We start from the raw sequence: 21,628 nt of genomic DNA, 5'->3' as shown, positions 1-21,628 counted from the left end.
TTTCAGTTCCATACATGGATACACTCCATACAAATACTTTCAGAAACGACTTCCTGACACTTAAATCTATACTCGATGTTAACAAATTTCTCTTCTTCAAAAACACTTTCCTTGCCATTGCCAGTCTACACTTTATATCCTCTCTACTTCGACCATCATCAGTTATTTTGCTCCCCAAATAGCAAAACTCCTTTACTACTTTAAGTGTCTCATTTCCTAATCTTATTCCCTCAGCATCACCCAACTTAATTTGACAACATTCCATTATCCTTGTTTCGCTTTTGTTGATGTTCATCTTATATCCTCCTTTCAAGACACTGTCCATCCCGTTCAACTGCTCTTCCAAGTCCTTTGCTGTCACTGACAAATTACAATGTCATCGGTGAACCTCAAAGTTTTTATTTCTGCTTTATTTTAATACCTACTCCAAATTTTTCTTTTGTTTCCTTTACTGCTTGCTCAATATACAGATAGAATAACATTGGGGAGAGGCTACAACCCTGGCTCACTCCTTTCCCAACCACTGCTTCCCTTTCGTGCCCCTCGACTCTTATAACTGCCACCTGGTAACAAATTGTAAATAGCCTTTTGCTCCCTGTATTTTACCCCTGCCAACTTGAGAATTTGAAAGAGAGTATTCCAGTCAACATTGTCAAAAGCTTTCTCTAAGTCTACAAATGCTAGAAATGTAGATTTGCCTTTCCTTAATATATTTTCTAACATAAGCCGTAGGGTCAGTATTGCCTCACGTGTTCCAACATTTCTACGGAGTCCAAACTGATCTTCGCCGAGGTCGGCTTCTACCAGTTTTTCCATTCGTCTGTAAAGAATTTGTGTTAGTATTTTGCAGCTGTGACTTATTAAACTGATAGTTTTATAATTTTCACATCTGTCAATACTTGCTTTCTTTGGGATTGGAATTATTATATTCTTCTTGAAGTTTGAGGAGGGTATTTCACCTGTCTCATACATCTTGCTCACCAGATGGTAGAGTTTTGTCAGGACTTGCTCTCCCAAGGCTGTCAGTACTTCTAATGGAATGTTGTCTACTCCCGGGGTCTTGTTTCGACTCAGGTCTTTCAGTGCTCTGTCAAACTCTTCACGCAGTATCATATCTCCCATTTCATCTTCATCTACATCCTCTCCCATTGCCATAATATTGTCCTCAAGTACATCGCCCCTGTATAGACACTCTATATACTCCTTCCACCTTTCTGCTTTCCCGTCTTTGCTTAGAACCGGGTTTCCATCTGAACTCTTGATATTCATACAAGTGGCTCTCTTTTCTCCAAAGGTCTCTTAATCATCATGGCTATCTACCAGTAATATTTACACAATGGATTTATTACTCTCACTAAAGTGATTTACTTCTGGATGTACATTCCATGTTTTCGTTTTTTAACCGCTAGGTAGTAATAAGCACTTTCGCAATTACCCAGTTCTTCTAGATCCTGACCATCTCCATTATTTTCCAAGGATAATGTTTTATCTGGATGATAGTGGGAAGGGTACAGATAAAGTGGGTTGTGAAGTACCTTTTGAAGTTGAATATCATGTTCTGCCACTGGGTGGTCAACTTACCTCTATGTCACAGTTTGGCAGTGACCATTCATAACTTGTTGGTTACCATGCCATATAGCAGGCTGTGCAGAACTTAAACAGCATAGTTGGCATTTGGAATTCCAGCTTTAGGAGATGGCCCTACCACTGATTCGGTACGATATTCCTGTGATAGGACTGGTGTTATGTGGTGCTGGGTAGATGCAGAGGACAGCCCCTGCAACTGGCTCTTCTACAGGTATATGACCAACGTGGCAGGTGGTGAACGGGTGTGGCATAAGGAAGGACCAAGATATTATGTAGATGGTAATTGTATAATGACTTTTCTTTCCTCTCAGCTGAGCTATACTATATACAAGCCAGCAGAACTAAGTGTCTGGCACAGTTGTTGATTGGTTACTGCTGCTACAATGAGATTTAAATGAGTTTAAACATGGTGTTATGGTTGGTGCACAAGCGATGGGACACAGCCTCTCTGAGGCAGCGTTGAAGTGGAGACTTTCCCATACAACCATTTCATGAGTGTACCATGAGTATTAGGAATCCGGTAAAACATCAAATCTCCAACGTCTAAACATCAAATCTCTGACATCGCTCTGGCTGGAAAAAGATCCTGCAAGAACAGGACTAACAGCAACAGAAGAGAATCATTCAATGTGACAGAAGTGCAACCCTTCTGCAAATCAATATGGGCTTTCAAAGGACCACTAGTGTACCCTTGATGACTGCACAGCACGCCTCACCTTTGCCCATCAACACCAACTTTAAATTGTTGATGACTGGAAACATGATGCCTGGTTGGACAAGTCTTGTTTCAAATTCTATCGAGCGGAAGGACATATACGGGTACGGGGACAACCTCGTGAATCCATGGACCTTCACGTCAGCATGGGACTGTTCAAGCTAGCGGAGGCTCTTTAATGGTGTAGGGCATGTGCAGTTGGAGTGATATGGGGCCCCTGATACGTCTAGATATGACTTGATAGGTGACATGTACTTAAGCATCCTGTCTGATCACCTGCATCTGTTCATGTCCATTGTGTATACTGACAGACTTGGGAAATTCCAGTCGGACAATGCAATACCCCACACTTCCAGAATTGCTACAAAGTGGCTCAAGGAACACTCTTCCGAGTTTAAACACTTCCGCTGGCCACCAAACTCCCCAAACATGAACATTATTCAGCACATCTGGAATGCCTTGCAATGTGCTGTTCAGAAGAGATCTTTACCCCTACATACTCTTACAGATTTATTGGACTGCCCTGCAAGATTCATGGTGTCAATTCCCTCCAGCACTACTTCAGACATTAGTCAAATCCAGGCCATGTCATGTTGCGACACTTCTGTGTGCTTGTGGGGGCCCTATACATTATTAGGCAGGAGTACTAGTTTCTTTAGCTCTTCAGTGTAAAATTCAGTTTCGGTGTTAGATTAAAAACGTAAAATTCCCTGGGATTTTGTGGAATTTCCTGAGATTCTCCTGATTTTTCCAGATAAAATGTAGTTCCCAGGGAATTCCAGAAGAATTGCAGCCCTGAAAGTAATCTTCTGTAAGAAAAGTGAGGAATGATTTCAAGAAAGGAGAAAGGGTACTCCATAGAAGCAGCTACTAATCTGATTAAAAGTGAAAACTTTAGAATCAAGTTTTGTGCATCTGAACATAAAATTATTAAACTTGAACTGATAAAGATATTATGATTAATTAATCTACAAGAGACTTTCGTACTCGGTGCTCATCCCCAATATTGTGCCCAAGTATTTGACTCAAAAAGAGTTTGAGATGAGGAAAGTAATTATAGCTGTGTCACTAAACGAATGTCTTTGGTAGCTCACAGCTATGATGCCAATACTACTAGGTGGCTGATCGTTGTTATGCCATCTCAGCATTTTAATGCATGAATGCCTCTTTTACCAACACCTGAAGAAAATGGATAGATTCCTCAGTCTTCAAAAAGGGTGACTGATACCATGTCCTTGCCATTGGCTTCACTGCTGCTTCAATGATCCCCTAGTTGTATTATAAGTCTTCTACTCTTTGTTCCACTGCACGTTCTCGTTATTATGCACTTTCCAAGATGTGCGACAATATTGTTCCATTCATTTTGTGGGAATAATTACGCCCAATGCCTCACATAACAATATACGGAACTACTTCTAATTTAAAACTTTAATTTCTGTTTGCAACGTATGATTTCACTTGAGACCACACGAGTTCTACTGCAGTGAAATTGCAACTATATGCTGAAAGGCACAATGCCATATGATCATTTTCTTCTGCAATTTTGTCAATGTCTTAAATGATATTACATGATTTAAGCAGTTTCACAATTTCCAGCAGTTCAGCCCTTATCATTTCCCAATCAGTAGCCCAGACAACAAAGGAAAATTAGGGGAAAAATTCATGCAGTTGCAAAGTACAAAATTAAGCTGCACTAAATTTTCAACAAAAAAATCTCCTATTAATTTTTTTTTTCCTCCAGGACTAATAGCTCCTGCATTGCAGAGAATGGAAAAATTGTAGATTACTAAAGAATAGTGTTTTATTGATATAAAATTAATGTTTATTGTTAACTCAAGTGGGATAAGAACAAATATTAAATGTATGTATCACATCTAGGTGCAGTACAACCGTATTGAGAGATAAGTTGTGTTCTGTGGGTGTAACAGGGTAGGAGGGTGGGGGGTGAACAATAGAAGGCTGAGGAAGACAGGTCACCAAATTGTGGTCTTGAACTATCACTCTAGGTCTGGAAATTTAAGTCCGAGCAGGCGATTTATGATTCTCTCTACTTCATGACAGCACAAGAAGCAGCTACAGTACATATCACAACGTTACACTAACCCTTTCACAGTGAGAAAGGAAATCACTGGCACTGCAGTGCTCAGGGGTGTTCATTGTCGACAAAGTGTATCGACACTACATGGAATACAGATATGAGTTATTAATAGTACTAATGCAAGAAATGCATACAGAGGAAGCTACTTAAATCTCTGCATACATTCTATGCTGCTAGAGGTGGAAACTGATTCTTACTCATCCTGTACAGCAGCTGCAACATTCTTCCAGAAAAGGAGCTTCCAAAACCACAAGCACTGCACAATTTACAGACAGACTACATGTCCCCAGCATTTCTTGTCCAGTTGTCTTATGTGAGTAGACAAAAAACTTCTCTGAACTTTTATTTGCATATTGGAGTTCTTCAGTTTATTAAGTTAGTACTTATTTTCAGTTGTTAAGTGAACTTCTATGTAGGTAAAAAAATTCCAACAGCTGGAGCTGTCAACTGTCTACCATACTGAACAACCTGTCCCAGACCTAAGCAGCAGGCAATACTTAATCAACAATGTCTCTGCTAAAACATTTTTCACAGTATGAGGGGTGTCAAATGAATCACCCCAGCCCCAGCTCCGCCAATATCTGAAGAGACTCTTCCTACAACACTTAGGTGTTAGGGAACTTCAGCTATTTCAATGTCAGCCAAGCAATGCATTACAATAGTTTACTTTTATAGACTTGAACCTGACCAGTCTATTCCATCAGACATATTCTCACTCACCTTGTAAGATATACTTTGGAAGTATGGTAAGTGGGTCCACCCAGTGCAGCCCACTCTACGAGTGCAATTTCTATATGGAGGAGATTTAAGCAGTCTACCAGTAGCACAGTCAATGTGAGAGAGGTGTGTAAATTTCTGGTCATTCCTTAATTCACCACCAAGTGTCTACATCGTGGTTACACGGCTTTACAATATGCTGTCAGTGATAGCACGAAGGCGGCATGTTTGCCAATCCAAACACTATACACCAACACTACATAGGCCACTGACATTATCATACCTGTAAATTAAACACTTCTTAGCCATTCTTTACAGGAAAGTATTTTATTTAAAAGCTCGTTTAACAATTGCAGATAAATACTCAGTAAACTGAAAATAACTGAAGTTATTTTGTCTGCTGACATAAGGGAACTGGACAGGAAATGCTGTGGAAGTTAAAGTCTATTTAAATATAAAAGTGAGCAGCAGTCATAAAATGAGAAGTCACCTATTCCAGAACAATGCTACAACTGCTGAACAGGATCATTAACAATTAATTTTCTCTTCAAAAGTATAGAACACCGTGCAGAGAATACAATCTGTCCATATCTGTATCCCGTCTTAATATTAGCAGTAACTCATATCTGTATTCCATATAGTTTCAAAAAGCTGAAAAATCCATGGCAATGTTTACACAAATTGCAGAGTTTGGACTGGCACCAGAGTGTTCCCTCCGCACAATGTGTGAGAACAGTCACAGCCTTTATGACCAATAAGGTAATCAGATGAATTTTATGAAATCAATAACAACACACAAAAAAGCACAGAAGACAAAAATCTCAATTCAACATTCTGCTTCTTCAAGTCCTTTATTCCAATGCAATTAGCACATATGAAAAGGTAATGGAGTACGAGTTTTCATTGAAAATGTGAGACATAAATGGTATACATAGCACATTTTACACAATACAAAAGTAAAATTTTTGTACACAAGTTTACAGAGAGGGAGGAAACATATTTAAACTTTAACATGTTTACAGCGAGATCTAATACTTCACATGAAACCAAAAATAATATCTTCTCATTTGGTATTCCTGCATAAGATACCTTATTTTACTTGTGCAGTTTATTGCACAAACAAACATCCTTCTACCACATAGTTCATTTTCAAACTGCCTGCTACAGTCACTTGTCAGTAAGGCATGATAGACAGGTATGAATTAATCACATGAGTTTCCCGACTTACTGTGCTAAAAAAAATATAATTTGCATTTTAAATGAGTTTTGTCTGACAAATGGAAACAGATAATGATCAGTTCAAAATATCACATTTTTCTCATACACGTGCACTCACAAGGAGATTATGTCGAGGATGGTGTGGTGTATCTGTATGTGCCTTTCAACTTACAATAAAATTACCAGTATTACAGTCGAAAGGCACTACTCTCAGTCATTAGCCGTATTCACCAACTTCACAACACTTGGTCAATAAACATCCAAAAGAAAAGATCTCGCAACATGCATTGTTTTTTAATGCCGGACTGCTAACTCCCAAATCCTGACAGATCATAAATAGAAAACCACATGAAATGATATTAAGTATGTACAGTTCATTTGTTAACATTCCATGTGTTCTAGTTCTCATGATACTTATTGCAGAATCAATTCAAAACAACGAGTTAAGTTTTGGGCAGCTGGATGTTCTGACCTAAAATTCTGTACAGCAACATTCCAGCACTGCTAAAAAAGTTCTTTCTAACAGTATTGCAGAGTGGCAGTTGGAATGTCACAATTCCATGTCCATTGGCTTCTTATTTTCTTCTGTCATTTCTACTGAAGACCAAAGGCCTTACCAGAAAAAGAAATGCAATTCTACGCACCTGGTCAACACACATCAGCAAACTACATTGCCCAGATATTTCTGGTGCAAGAAACTGGCAATACTGGTATTTACATAATTCTGACTTTCACCGTCACAGATGTATAACATTCCTTTCTCTTTCGAAAACACCAGCACTCTATCCGAAGTTTCAGCATGCTGCTGTAGCATCTTATGTTCCAAGAGAGACAACATGCACAGAAGGTAAAGCTTCCATGTTAATCAGCATACACAATGAACTGCGAGTTGTCGACATCAGCAACCTCCACCTGAACAAATTGTGGAGGCTGCAATGGTTGTGCATGGATTGTTGGTACAGAGCGGCTCATGGCATTGCGGGACCTGTGTAAAAAATCACACAGGTTAATTTCTGTCACAGAAGGTTAACATGATATTATCTCCAGTAAAATAAGATGATTTGCATTTCACTAACAAATTACCTGGCTGCAAAACACACTTAAATTATGATTAATGACAAATTAATGAAATAAAATTATAATACTTCTTGTATATTGCATAAATTATGTATCTCCTGATCTGTAGTTTGAAATGGAATTTTCATTCTGTACTGTTCTGTACATTTTTGCAGCTACACAATCTAGTGCTGATATTACCAACAGTGTACATGTCCCCATTAGGAGACTCGGAGCTATTCATAAAAATGTTTGACTACATACTATGCTGTCTGTCAGACAAAAAGAAGTTATTAATCTGTGGTGATTCCAATGTTAACTTTAAAGCAATTCTGATAGGAAAAGTAAACTAGAAGTGTTATTAATGACATAACTTAGAATCAGTGATCAACTTCCCTACCCGTATAGCTCAAGACGGTAGCACTCTAATAAATAATATATTTGTACAACAAACGGATGTAAAACTAACACATGCTTTCCTTGGGATAAATGGATTATCAGAGCAGGACGCAAAATTGATTAACTTACAAAACCTATCAGGATGTACAGTTCAGAAACCACTGAATACAAGTGTAAGGCTACTCATGATAAATGCAGCATATTTCTTGATAAATTTGTATCCCTTTTTTAAACATTGTTGCCCCAAAAAATTACTAAACGTTAACACCAAACAATTTTCAAAGACATCTTGGATTACTACAGGTATTAAAGTGTCTTCAGAAAGAAAGAAAAAATTGTACGAGACAGCAAGAATTAGTAAGGACCCAGAAGTATTTTACACTATAAAAATTATTGTAGCATACTGAGAAAAGTTGCCAGAAAATAAAAAATATGTATATTAGAGATGAAATTAACAACTCGGGCAATAAAGTCAAATCAACATGGAATGTTGTTAGAAGAGAGGAAAAGTAATCGCTGGGGTAGATAGTATTACTATTAAAGAGAATGAGACCATCTTAACCAACAGAACACAAGTAGCTAATGTTTTAAACAACCATTTCTTAAGGGTAGGCGAAAAAATTGGTGAGAATAGTTCAAAAGAAAAAGCCAAGAGGTACACGGAAGAGTCAGTTTTGAGAAATCCTTGTCAGATTAATTTTCATCCAACAACTTCTTGCGAAATAAGGGAAATCATTACATCCTTGAAAAAGAAATGTTCTGTTGGAGTAGATGACATCTTAACAAGATATTAAAACAATGTGGAGCAGTTACAGCTGATGTTCTGTCACATCTGTAATGCATCACTAACTCAAGGTATTTTTTCCCAAACAGGTTAAAATATACCATTGACCCGTGGTCTAGGGGTAGCGTCTTTGATTCATAATGAAAACGTCTTCGGTCCCGGGTTCGATCCCCGCCACTGCCTAAATTTTGATAAATAATCAGCATTGGCGGCCAAAGACTTCCGGCATAAGAAGTCAGCCTCATTCTGCCAATGGCCTTGTCAAAGAGGGCGGAGGAGTGGATGGAGGTTCAGGGCACTCTCTTGTCCTAGGGGTGGGAAATTGCCCCTAAAGGCGGAAGAATCAGCAATGATCAACGACATGAGGATGCAGAAGGCAATGGAAACCACTGCATTAAAGACACGTAACGTGTATCCACAGGACATGTGGGACATGTGGCCTGTAATTGAAGAAGTGTCATGATGATCTCTCCATTGGCAAAAGATTCCGGAATAGTCCCCCATTCGGATCTCCGGGAGGGGACTGCCAAGGGGGAGGTTACCATGAGAAAAAGATTGAATAATCAACGAAAGGATAACGTTCTACGAGTCGGGGCATGGAATGTCAGAAGCTTGAACGTGCTAGGAAAACTAGAAAATCTGAAAAGGGAAATGCAAAGGTTCAATCTAGATATAGAAGGGGTCAGTGAAGTGGAAGGAAGACAAGGATTTCTGGTCAGATGAGTATCGGGTAATATCAACAGCATCAGAAAATGGTATAACAGGTGTAGGATTCGTGATGAATAGGAAGGTAGGGCAGAGGGTCTGTTACTGTGAACAGTTCAGTGACCGGGTTGTTCTAATCAGAATCGACAGCAGACCAACACCAACAACGATAGTTCAGGTATACATGCCGACATCGCAAGCTGAAGATGAACAGATAGAGAAAGTGTATGAGGATATTGAAAGGGTAATGCAGTATGTAAAGGGGGTCGAACATCTAATAGTCATGGGCGACTGGAATGCAGTTGTAGGGGAAGGAGTAGAAGAAAAGGTTACAGGAGAATATGGGCTTGGAACGAGGAATGAAAGAGGAGAAAGACTAATTGAGTTCTGTAACAAGTTTCAGCTAGTAATAGCGAATACCCTGTTCAAGAATCACAAGAGGAGGAGGTATACTTGGAAAAGGCCGGGAGATACGGGAAGATTTCAATTAGATTACATCATGGTCAGACAGAGATTCCGAAATCAGATACTGGACTGTAAGGCGTACCCAGGAGCAGATATAGACTCAGATCACAATATAGTAGTGATGAAGAGTAGGCTGAAGTTCAAGACATTAGTCAGGAAGAATCAATACGCAAAGAAGTGGGATACGGAAGTACTAAGGAATGACGAGATACGTTTGAAGTTCCCTAACGCTGTAGATACAGCAATAAGGAATAGCGCAGTAGGCAGTACAGTTGAAGAGGAATGGACATCTCTAAAAAGGGCCATCACAGAAGTTGGGAAGGAAAACATAGGTACAAAGAAGGTAGCTGTGAAGAAACCCTGGGTAACAGAAGAAATACTTCAGTTGATTGATGAAAGTAGGAAGTACAAACATGTTCCGGGAAAATCAGGAGTACAGAAATACAAGTTGCTGAGGAATGAAATAAATAGGAAGTGCAGGGAAGCTAAGATGAAATGGCTGCAGGAAAAATGTGAAGACATCGAAAAAGATATGATTGTTGGAAGGACAGACTCAGCATACAGGAAAGTCAAAACAACCTTTGGTGACATTAAAAGCAACCGTGGTAACATTAAGAGTGCAACGGGAATTCCACTGTTAAATGCAGAGGAGAGAGCAGATAGGTGGAAAGAATACACTGAAAGCCTCTATGAGGGTGAAGATTTGTCTGATGTGATAGAAGAAGAAACAGGAGTCGATTTAGAAGAGATAGGGGATCCAGTATTAGAATCGGAATTTAAATGAGCTTTGGAGTACTTACGGTCAAATAAGGCAGAAGGGATAGATAACATTCCATCAGAATTTCTAAAATCATTGGGGGAAGTGGTAACAAAACGACTATTCACGTTGGGGTGCAGAATATATGAGTCTGGCGACATACCATCTGACTTTCGGAAAAGCATCACCCACACAATTCCGAAGACGGCAAGAGCTGACAAGTGCGAGAATTATTGCACAATCAGCTTAACAGCTCATGCATCGAAGCTGCTTACAAGAATAATATACAGAAAAATGGAAAAGAAAATTGGGAATGCGCTAGGTGACAATCAGTTTGGCTTTAGGAAAAGTAAAGGGACGAGTGAGGCAATTCTGACGTTACGGCTAGTAATGGAAGCAAGCCTAAAGAAAAATCAAGACACTTTCATAGGATTTGTCGACCTGGAAAAAGCTTTCGACAATATAAAATGGTGCAAGCTGTTCGAGATTCTGAAAAAAGTAGGGGTAAGCTATAGGGAGAGACGGGTCATATACAATATGTACAACAACCAAGAGGGAGTAATAAGAGTGGACGATCAAGAACGAAGTGCTCGGATTAAGAAGGGTGTAAGACAAGGCTGTAGCCTTTCGCCCCTACTCTTCAATCTGTACATCGAGGAAACAATGATGGAAATAAAAGAAAGGTTCAGGAGTGGAATTAAAATACAAGGTGAAAGGATATCAATGATACGATTCGCTGATGACATTGCTATCCTGAGTGAAAGTGAAGAAGAATTAAATGATCTGCTGATCGGAATGAACAGTCTAATGAGTACACAGTATGGTTTGAGAGTAAATCGGAGAAAGACGAAGGTAATGAGAAGTAGTAGAAATGAGAACAGCGAGAAACTTAACATCAGGATTGATGGTCACGAAGTCAATGAAGTTAAGGAATTCTGCTACCTAGGCAGAAAATAACCAATGACGGACGGAGCAAGGACGACACCAAAAGCAGACTTGCTAAGACAAAAAAGGCATTATTGGCCAAGAGAAGTCTACTAATATCAAATATCGGCCTTAATTTGAGGAAGAAATTTCTGAGGATGTATGTCTGGAGTACAGCATTGTATGGTAGTGAAACATGGACTGTGGGAAAACCGGAACAGAAGAGAATCGAAGCATTTGAGATGTGGTGCTATAGACGGATGTTGAAAATTAGGTGGACTGATAAGGTAAGGAATGAGGAGGTTCTACGCAGAATCGGAGAGGAAAGGAATATGTGGAAAACACTGATAAGGAGAAGGGACAGGATGATAAGACATCTGCTAAGACATGAGGGAATGACTTCCATGGTACTAGAGGGAGCCGTAGAGGGCAAAAACTGTAGAGGAAGACAGAGATTGGAATACGTCAAGCAAATAACTGAGGACGTAGGTTGCAAGTGCTACTCTGAGATGAAGAGGTTATCACAGGAAAGGAATTCGTGGCGGGCCGCATCAAACCAGTCAGTAGACTGATGAAAAAAAAAAAAGCCTGTCTACAAAAAAGGGGACACATCAATAATTACCAGGCATTATCCTTGCTTACAGCATTTTCAAAAATTATTGAGACAGTAAGGCACTCAAGAGTGGTTAGTCAGCTCAACAGTAATGAATGGGGTACTTAGTAAATCACAGTTTGGATTTCAAAAATGCTGTTCTACAGAAACAGCACTATACAATTTCACTGGCCACGTAATAGAGTCTTTAAATGATAAAATTTCACCACTAGGAATTTTCTGTAACTTATCCAAAGCATTTGATTGTGTGAACCATGACATTATGTTACAGAAATTATAATTCTACAGTAGAAATGGAACAGCATATGTGGTTTAAGTCATATCTACAGAACAGAAAGCAAAAAGTTTCTTTATATGGAATAAGTGATTTAAGGAACTTTCCCAGATCATCTAACTGGGGTGAAAGTACATTAGGTGTCCCACAGGGTTCAATGATGGGTCCGCTTCTGTTCTTGATATATGTGAATGACCTCCCTTCTTATCTAAAACAAGAAGCTAAATTGACATGGTTTGCTGATGATACAAGCATCATTATTCATCCAGTAAAAGTCCGCCTCGATAGTTGAGTGGTCAGCGTGCCCGAATGCTGTGCGAAGGAGCCTGGGTTCCATTCCCGGCTGGGTTGGAGATTTTCTTCGGTCAGGGTCTAGATGTTGTGTTGTCTTCATCATCATGTTATCCTCTCAACACGGATGTTGCCGAAGTGGCATCAACTCAAAAGACTTGCACCAGGCAACCAGTCTTCCCGACATAAGGCCCTAGCCACATGACTTTTTATTTCAATCCAGTAACAGAAACTCCAATAGAAAAAGATACAAATAATGTTTTTGGCAAAGTTATCAATTGGTTTTCTGGAAATGGGCTTGCTCTGAACCCTGAAAAAAAAAAAAAAAAAAAAAAAAAAACCCAGTACATCTATTTCCTACTGCAAGGAGTACAGTTCCTTCAATAAATATAACACGTCAACAGAAGTCAGTAGCCGGGGTAGAGCACAGTAAGATTTTGGGTGTACCTACAGATGTATTTACTTGTAATTAACCTTCTTTAACTAGTAATGGTCCCATGTATAAGCAGTTGCCAGCACTGCCTGTGAGTGTGTTCAGTTCTCACAGCATGGTAACCTAAAGTGATTGAATATGTGCTTGACAATTCTATAAAAAAGGGTGTATTTCTTGTATTTGGGTTTTAAGAAGGGACCCAGTACACAAAAATGTGCACCACAAGTGTGCTGCATTAATGTTTACCCAACCTCAATGCATGCATGAACTGGAAATGACATCATAAGCCATTTAGACTGACTTCAATTTGGAAGGAGCCCACCAACCATTGTTGTTGTTGTTGTGGTCTTAAGTCCTGAGACTGGTTTGATGCAGCTCTCCATGCTAATCTATCCTGTGCAAGCTCCTTCATCTCCCAGTACCTACTGCAACCTACATCCTTCTGAATCTGCTTAGTGTATTCATCTCTTGGTCTCCCTCTACGATTTTTACCCTCCACACTGCCCTCCAATGTTAAATTTGTGATCCCTTGATGCCTCAGGATATGTCCTACCAACTGATCCCTTCTTCTAGTCAAGTTGTGCCACAAACTTCTCTTCTCCCCAATCCTATTCAATACCTCCTCATTAGTTATGTGATCTACCCACCTAATCTTCAACATTCTTCTGTAGCACCACATTTCGAAAGCTTCTATTCTCTTCTTGTCCAAACTATTTATTGTCCATGTTTCACTTTCATACATGGCTACACTCCATACAAATACATACACCAACCATACTAATGACTTATTCCTGTACAGTTCCCATTGTCCATGAAAAGACATAGTCTAATGAACTATGTATATGATGCCCAATCCTGATCAGCTGCAACCATTTTCTGACACAACAGTACTTTTACACAATGGAGAATATACTACCAACACAAAAACACTGAAAACATATCCAAATATGTGAAACAACCAGATACTAGTACACTATGCAAAATATCACTGGGAAGTTTAAGGGAATTTTAAAGTAGTGGTCATATTATTAGTGCTGCACTCTGTCTACACCAAGTACTGTTCTTTCCTGTGCAACTGGGATAAAATACTATTCACGGAAAAGATGGCCAAAGCGACATTTGTTAACACTGGAAATAAAAAATACTGTACATGACCACTTATGAGCCTTGGTATTACATGCAAGATTATGGCTTATGAAAAACTTTGTAAAATTTTAAAACACAAATGGCTCTGCATTTGCTCAATTCAAAGTCACCAAAAGTTCAGTTTTGGAAAAGTGAAAGTGTTTGTGTTTATCACTCCATAGATAAGAGTTTGCAAGACACCTACTTTCAGTTTTAAATAGTCCTAAATAGCAAGAAAAATACAGCTTGGCAATCCTTTAACAATGTTTCATATGGTTTCCTGGAAACTTCAATGAAAAAAATTTACAAGAACTTGTGAATGTTGGGTGAAAACAATCAGTTGACACACAAACATGTAAATGTGATAAAACAGCATAAATTTAGCAACGTTTCTATATTATCTGTATGTCGGGCCACTGAACATGAGTTAAGAATGATTGAAACCTATACATATTTATTGACCATCTAAATAAATGGTATAACAGTGAATAGCAGCAGCTTATTTTGTTCATTTTGCACAATTAAGGTCTGCAGACTCTGATGTTCATCTTGTATGATCTTACAAAGATGACACCAACTTATTATTAAAAGATAATTGTGCACATTACAACAGAACAGCTTTGGCTGCAAATGTGCTTTCTTTTATTGTATTTTGAAATAAGACAGCTTGAAATGGCACAGTAGTCTCAAATTAGAACTATATTGAGTATTAAGTAATATGCTCTAACAGCTGCACTGAAATGCAGTGATGCAAGTTTCTGTGAGAAATTCACGCAACATGTATGCTGCAAGGCGCAAAAGATAAAGACGTGGTCCACTGTGTTTTTACTGATGTTTTCTGTACGATATCTGCATATATAAGACACTATACAGTGGCAAAAGATGAGAGTATGCTTAAATATTAGTGTTATTAGAATCCTATAACAACAATATCGACGAATCACAAGTAGACGAAGTAAACTAATTCAAATACCTGGATGTAGCTTTGCAGATGTATGAACTGGGATGATATAACATAGCTAAGTTGTATGTAAAGCATGTGACAAATTTCTGTTCAGTAATAGGGTACTGGGAAAATGTAATCAGTCTATTAAGGAGACTGATTGCAAAGCACACTTGTGTCCCATCTTAGAATATTGCACAGTTGTGTAGGGCCCATATGAAATATTAACAGGTGATATTGACTGTACGTCAGCACGAATGGTTACAGGTTTGTAAGAACTATGAGGCAGACCCATGGAGATGCTGAGAAACTTTAACTGGCATAGCCTTTTGGAGTTAGAAGCCAAGTGTCCTGCAAAAACCTTCTTAAAAAATTTCAAGAACCTTTATTACCTGAGGAAGCCCGGAACCCAGTATGGACCCCTACGAAATGCTGCTGTAGCAACAATTAAGACAAGGTTAGACTAATTACACCACACATGAAGACATTTAAGCAGTTATCCATATCTGTCCCACACTTTATATGCAAATGGAGTGGGAAGAAACCCCAATCCCACTGAGTGGTAGGTACCCTCTGGCATGCACTTCACAGTGCTTTGCAGAGTATACATGTAAACGTAGATATCAGTGAAGACTAATGTTTGAAACTGGCTTTCAATCAAGCATATGCAGTGAGAGTAGCCTATTATGAGTTGGGGAATTTATGCAAGGAAAAATTTATGTACTGGAAGAATATAAGAAACATTGTACTACAATATTAACAGATCAGCAGAACAGATCTCTGTACCCTGCTATTCTATTGCCTTGTCTTTCCCCAGCTTCAGCAGGAAACCAGGAAGTTACAATATAATTGACTGAACTGATAGAAATGGCTTTAGATTCACTTGACAGCTTCACAAAGGGCTTGTGTACAAACATCAATTTGAGACGTATATTTTGTGAGTGCAAGTTTCAAACAAATATATGAGTAATGTTAACTCATTAAAGTACACACTGGGCAAAATAATCCCTACTTCATAAAGCCTTCACAATGAAAAACATGTACATATTTAGAACTGCATAACTGAGCAAAAAAAGGTCCGTGTGTTGGAAAATTAGCTTAGTACACGCTTTATCACAAAACAATAAATTGTCACTGTATAACAGTAAAAGAATAAGCAAAAACAAAATATCATAGTAGATGCCTAAACAAACAGACCATGTAACAAAACTATTCACCATATGCATTACTAAATGGCACACCCAGTACATTGTCCCAAGCCAGGTTTCCAATGTAACAGCTTCCAGGGGCAGCAAAATTTCCTTTTCAATATTTCATATAATTAATGAATAAATTTAAAATATTGTCATAATCTGCTCTTTACGAGTTATAATCTTATGTTCAAGGATTAACACACTGAAGCAAGTATTAAGAGTTAAAACTGTGTAAATACCCACACTACATTCATCCATTATTAGAGAGAGAGAGAGAGAGAGAGAGAGAGAGAGCACTTTCAACAAACTTTACACATAATTTCAAGTCTTTTTCTCACTTACATGCATAACATCAAATATTTTACAGATTAAAAAAATGGAAAATCCAGGATGGAAGAATAATAATATTATGAAAAGGATAGTTGCTACTCGAAATGTAGTGGAGATGCTGAGTTGCGGATATGCACAACAAAAAGACTGTCAGACAAGTAAGCTTTTGGCCATAAAGGCCTTCATCAGAATTACACACACACACACACACACACACACACACACACACACACACACAAGAGAACACATTTGTTTTTACCCATAGACAGCTGTATATTGTTTCCTATGATTTATTTTACTTACATTTGGACTTGTCATCACAATTTCCAAGAGATGTTTGGGAGTGGACTGATGGTTCAACATGGGCACTATTGAATTGGACACACAGGAGTGCGGTTACGAGACAGGCTTGAAAGGCTTCTTTCTCATTCTACAACTTCAGAAGGAGATAAACTTCAACGCACTGTGGTTAGTCTTTCAAGTAAAGTGTTGAATGGGTCCACAGAGGTGGTGTTGGACAAAGGTTAAATTTTGCTCCCACTCCAAAGAGATTTCCTGTCACAAGATTTATCTGCTCTGTTTAACAAGCAGTACACAGACTCCCCGAAGACCAGGCGGAAGAAATAAGGCACAAAGTGTCCCACACATTATGTCAGGCTCAGCCACCACGGGATAACATCTCTTCCACAGAGAGAGCAGCCATTCATTCCCTTACGCATGACAATTATGATGTAGTAGTTTTACCAGCCAACAAGGGAAATATCAAGGTTGTAATGACACAGGATGATTACTTTCTTAAAATGGATTTACTAATCAACAACCAGGCTTAAAGAAGACAATCTAGTGGTCCCACGTAAAGGATTAAGTGCAAGACACTTTTAGCTTGAAAGAGAGCTCGTTGTCCGCAGATTTACATAAGAAATTTTATCCCGGTGCTGCCGTTCTATCTATTCCTTATGTGCCTAAGCCACATAAGGAAGGGGTTCCTCTACACAATACTGTTAGTAATTTGGGTTCACCCACTTATAGCATGGTGAAGTATTTAACACCTGTTCTCAGCCCTTATGTTGGCAAGTGTGAACACCTTATCTCCAATTTGGCTGATTTTATTCAACACTTGAAATCTTTGAAGCTGGTTCCTTCAGATTTATTAGTGAGTTTTGATGCAGTATCTTTATTCACTCTGGAAGAGCCCGAGTTTGATCAGTGAAAAACTGGATGAAGAGTTGGTGAAGGTTTGTGTCGTAATGTATTGACATCCATGTATTTTTCATTTAATGGCAACATTATTTAACAAAATGACAGAGTGGCTATGGGTAGTCCCTTATCACCCATAGTTGCAAATTTATTTTTTGGACCACTTCCACTGTCTTAATGCCAGCATTAAATTTACTACGGACACTGAAAGTGATGGGATATTTCCATTCTTGGGCACCAGATGGTATTCCGGTTCATCGAAAGCTGACACACACACACACACACACACACACACACACACACACACACACACTGAACAGTATCAGCATGCTAAGTGTTGCCGTCCACCATACCAACACAGGAATCTGGTACGCAGAGTATATGCCATTTCTGACGCAGATAGTTTAATCCAAGAACAAGCACATTTGACAGCTGTTTTTTAGGAAAATGGATACTGTGAGAAGCAGATTCGTTGGGCTATGGAGTATGGACCAAGAGGAGCATAGATCTGCGGGCCTCTACTCCTTATGCTGGAAGCATATCATTTAAAATTGTAAGAATTTTAAGGTGTTTTAACATTAACACTGTTCCGTCCAGCTCCCAAGATAGGGGCAGTACTTGGCTCTGTGAAAGAATATTTGGGGCCTAGAAATCCTGAAATATACAAAATTCCATGTCAATGTGGGAAGACTTACATCAGCTGCTCAATTCGCACAGTTCAGGATAGGTGCATGGAACATATGAGGCTACAGCAACCAGAAAAATCATCATAGCAGAAAATTCATCAAGGGATCACAAATTTAGCATTGGAGGGCAGCATGGAGGGTAAAAATCGTAGAGGGAGACCAAGAGATCAATACACTAAGCAGATTCAGAAGGATGTAGGTTGCAGTAGGTACTGGGAGATGAAGAAGCTTGCACAGGATAGAGTAGCATGGAGAGCTGCATCAAACCAGTCTCAGGACTGAAGACCACAACAACAACAACAACAACAACAACAACAACAGCAGAAAATTGCTTAAATGAGGTACACGGCATAAATTGTGACGAAACTGTGATAGTTGCCAACACTTCCGGTTTTTGGAAGTGTTTTTAAAGAGGCAGCTGAGTGTTAGTTGGAAGATAATTTGATTAATAGAGACAATCCTGCACTATCACGCATCAAAACAGAATGTTCTTTGATGCGGTCAGTCCCGAATGTTCGAAAATAGTCCCTGAGTTTGATATATCATTGCCGCCGGTGTTCTACTAAGGGCATTGCTACCTTCCCAGCCTTTGAGAGCAGCAACTGCATTGGGTGGCACATGTAATGTATACAATATGGAGGTCTATATAGGACATCGATTTGCAGCCTTGGCATCAATGCTCAGTGGGACTCTGTGGTGGTGGCGGCGGCAGCAGCAGCAGCAGCAGCAGCAGCAGCAGCAGCAGCCGCGGCGGCGGCAGCAGCTTTCTCCTGAAGATGACGGACAGATGGATTGTCAAAATACTAAATCGAGTTGATTATACGATCCGGGAGCAAACCTGAAGAGACTTTCAAGACTTATTACACTGGGAAAGCCTATGAAGTTACATCTTCAAATTCTACTAGTAAATCATCAACTTGTGAGCATCACTTTGTATCAATTACACTCACCTCCTCCCCTTTCCATGAAAGTAGTTGTATTTTCACATGTCTGTGGGAGCGGGGAATTAAAACAACAATAAATATACATTAGTCCATGAATATAGCTATGGCACATAAAAACAAATATGAACCAACTAGCAGGGAAATCCATTGTTGCCGGAATATATTTTTGACTTATTAAGATTCTTTGCATACAATGTTTGAAGTAGTATGATTGGGGACAGGAATGAAATGCTTGTTTGCTTCTCTAACATGGGAGAGACCCACAGAATTGGCCATGGAAAAAGCAACTGACATACCTGCAAAAAGCAGTCTGGCTGTGTGCTTTGTTTATGGTTATGGTACATCAGCAGCTCATCGGGAATTATACACTTATAAAGCGAAATTTTAAATATTTAGAAATAAGTAGAATTTGGGGTATAAAAACTTACTTGTCTGTGCCACTTCTCATCAATATTTTTGCTTCTATGATGTTACATTGGAGAGAAATAACTTTAAGCCACTATGAGCAAAGGATTTCGAGGAGCAAGATACCGTATTTATTCGAATCTAAGCCGCACTTTTTTCCCGGTTTTTGTAATCCAAAAAACTGCTTGCGGCTTCGAATCGAGTGCAAAGTAAGTGAAGTTCTGAAAAATGTTGGTAGGTGCCACCACAACTAACTTCTGTCATTGAATATATGTAGCGCTACACAGGCATGCTTTGCAGGCACAAATATAAATACTGGTGCCAAAACCCTTGCGCCAGTAAATAAATTAAAAGAAAAGGTACAAGAATGTAAACATTATGCCATGTATTCTTTCGTGTTTGCTGCTATCTCATTTAAATCCTGTCTGCCTAATAAACTACGAAACTAGAGTGAGACAACAGCAAATGCGGAAGAATATACGTATCATGTCATGTTTATATTCGTATTATTCTTATGCTGAATAGTGATACAGTCAGAAATGAAGCACGGCAACTGACTAGATTTTTAAATCTAAGATGACTAATTTCTGTGCAGAATGTAATGTACTAAAGAGGCGCCTGCAAAGATTTTCAAACGGAGAGAAATTTTTGCTAAACTCTTGTTCAGAACATCTTCTATCATACACAGTCTATTATTTGGTTCTTGTTGATCATTATCAAAGAAAGCAGCAGTGTAAGTAACAACAAATAGTAGTCTCTTGCCATTGTTTCGCTTATGAGAAAATTCCTCTTTTTTTTTTTTTTTTTTTTTTTTTTTTAAGTGGCGGCAGCACTGAACAAAAGCAAGCCATGCCGCGAGTGGCAACAGATCGTAAACACTCATTATCAGAATACGACAAACAATGCATGACACATTAAAATAATGCAGTTTCAGTTTAGAGTGACGTAAACACCTATAACAAAGAGAACTGCAGTTATCAGATCAAAGCAAAATAAGCAATTGATTCAAACCAGATGAAGCACATGAAAAAGGAAGGGTACCCGTACAAATAAGGACGAAGCGCCTGACACATAGCAATGGCTACTTGGTAAAGCTTAACTGTTAAGCTTATGACTCGAACCAACCTACTGTAGCTGTATCTTCATCCATTCGACCTAAATTGTGTCTCATGTTACAATGGACCAACTTTGTTTTGATTTGGAGGTGCGATCTAAAACTTTTCTCTCCCCTTGAATTTTGAGTCTCGAATTTCAGGTGTGGCTTAGATTCGGGAAAATTTTTTTTCCTTGCTTTCGAGTCTCATTTTTTAGATGCGGCTTAGATTCGAGTAAATACGGTAATGCACAATGCTCTCGATCAGAGTTATGTCATGTCTCACTTTTGGAATGAACTTTCAAAGAGTGAGTTCAAGCCTAATGTTCTCAAGCTGCAGCAGGCCTCACCCCACGATCTTAACTGGATTCTTCAGACAACATAGCCCCCAGTCTTTTAGCTGTTCCACTGTATTCATAAAGACTCAACCATTGTCTAGACAGTTTTTATCCGTACATAAAACAAAATCAAAATGTAATGAATAGGCATCCAAATCACAAATCGAACTTAATAATTTTTTTTTCCTGGCAAAGAATATAAGTAAAAAAGAAGCAAAACAATGTTAAGTTTTTAATACAAAGAGTGAAATCAGTAAATCTGTATAACCTGGAAAAGTAAATTTACTGTTAGATTGTATTTCTAACGATATGACTGTGTTACTTAACCACATCATCTA

The 21,628-nt window shown here is 38.8% G+C and overlaps 1 protein-coding gene across 1 annotated transcript in view; it reads right to left on the bottom strand.

Moving 5' to 3' along the window:
• Nucleotides 1-5,949: 5,949 nt before the first annotated feature.
• The window catches only part of LOC126202973 (transcriptional repressor protein YY1-like), an 85,288-nt gene continuing 69,609 nt past the window's right edge, over nucleotides 5,950-21,628 (bottom strand). Inside the window, exon 5 of the mRNA XM_049937114.1 lies at nucleotides 5,950-7,320. Within this exon, the coding sequence (XP_049793071.1) occupies nucleotides 7,197-7,320 (124 nt within the window). The 3' untranslated portion in view covers nucleotides 5,950-7,196. The remainder of the gene's footprint in view (nucleotides 7,321-21,628) is intronic.

The sequence above is a fragment of the Schistocerca nitens genome, chromosome 9 (genome assembly GCF_023898315.1).
Source record: "Schistocerca nitens isolate TAMUIC-IGC-003100 chromosome 9, iqSchNite1.1, whole genome shotgun sequence".
Lineage (NCBI taxonomy): Eukaryota > Metazoa > Arthropoda > Insecta > Orthoptera > Acrididae > Schistocerca > Schistocerca nitens.
This window is presented reverse-complemented; position numbering and strand designations above follow the sequence as displayed.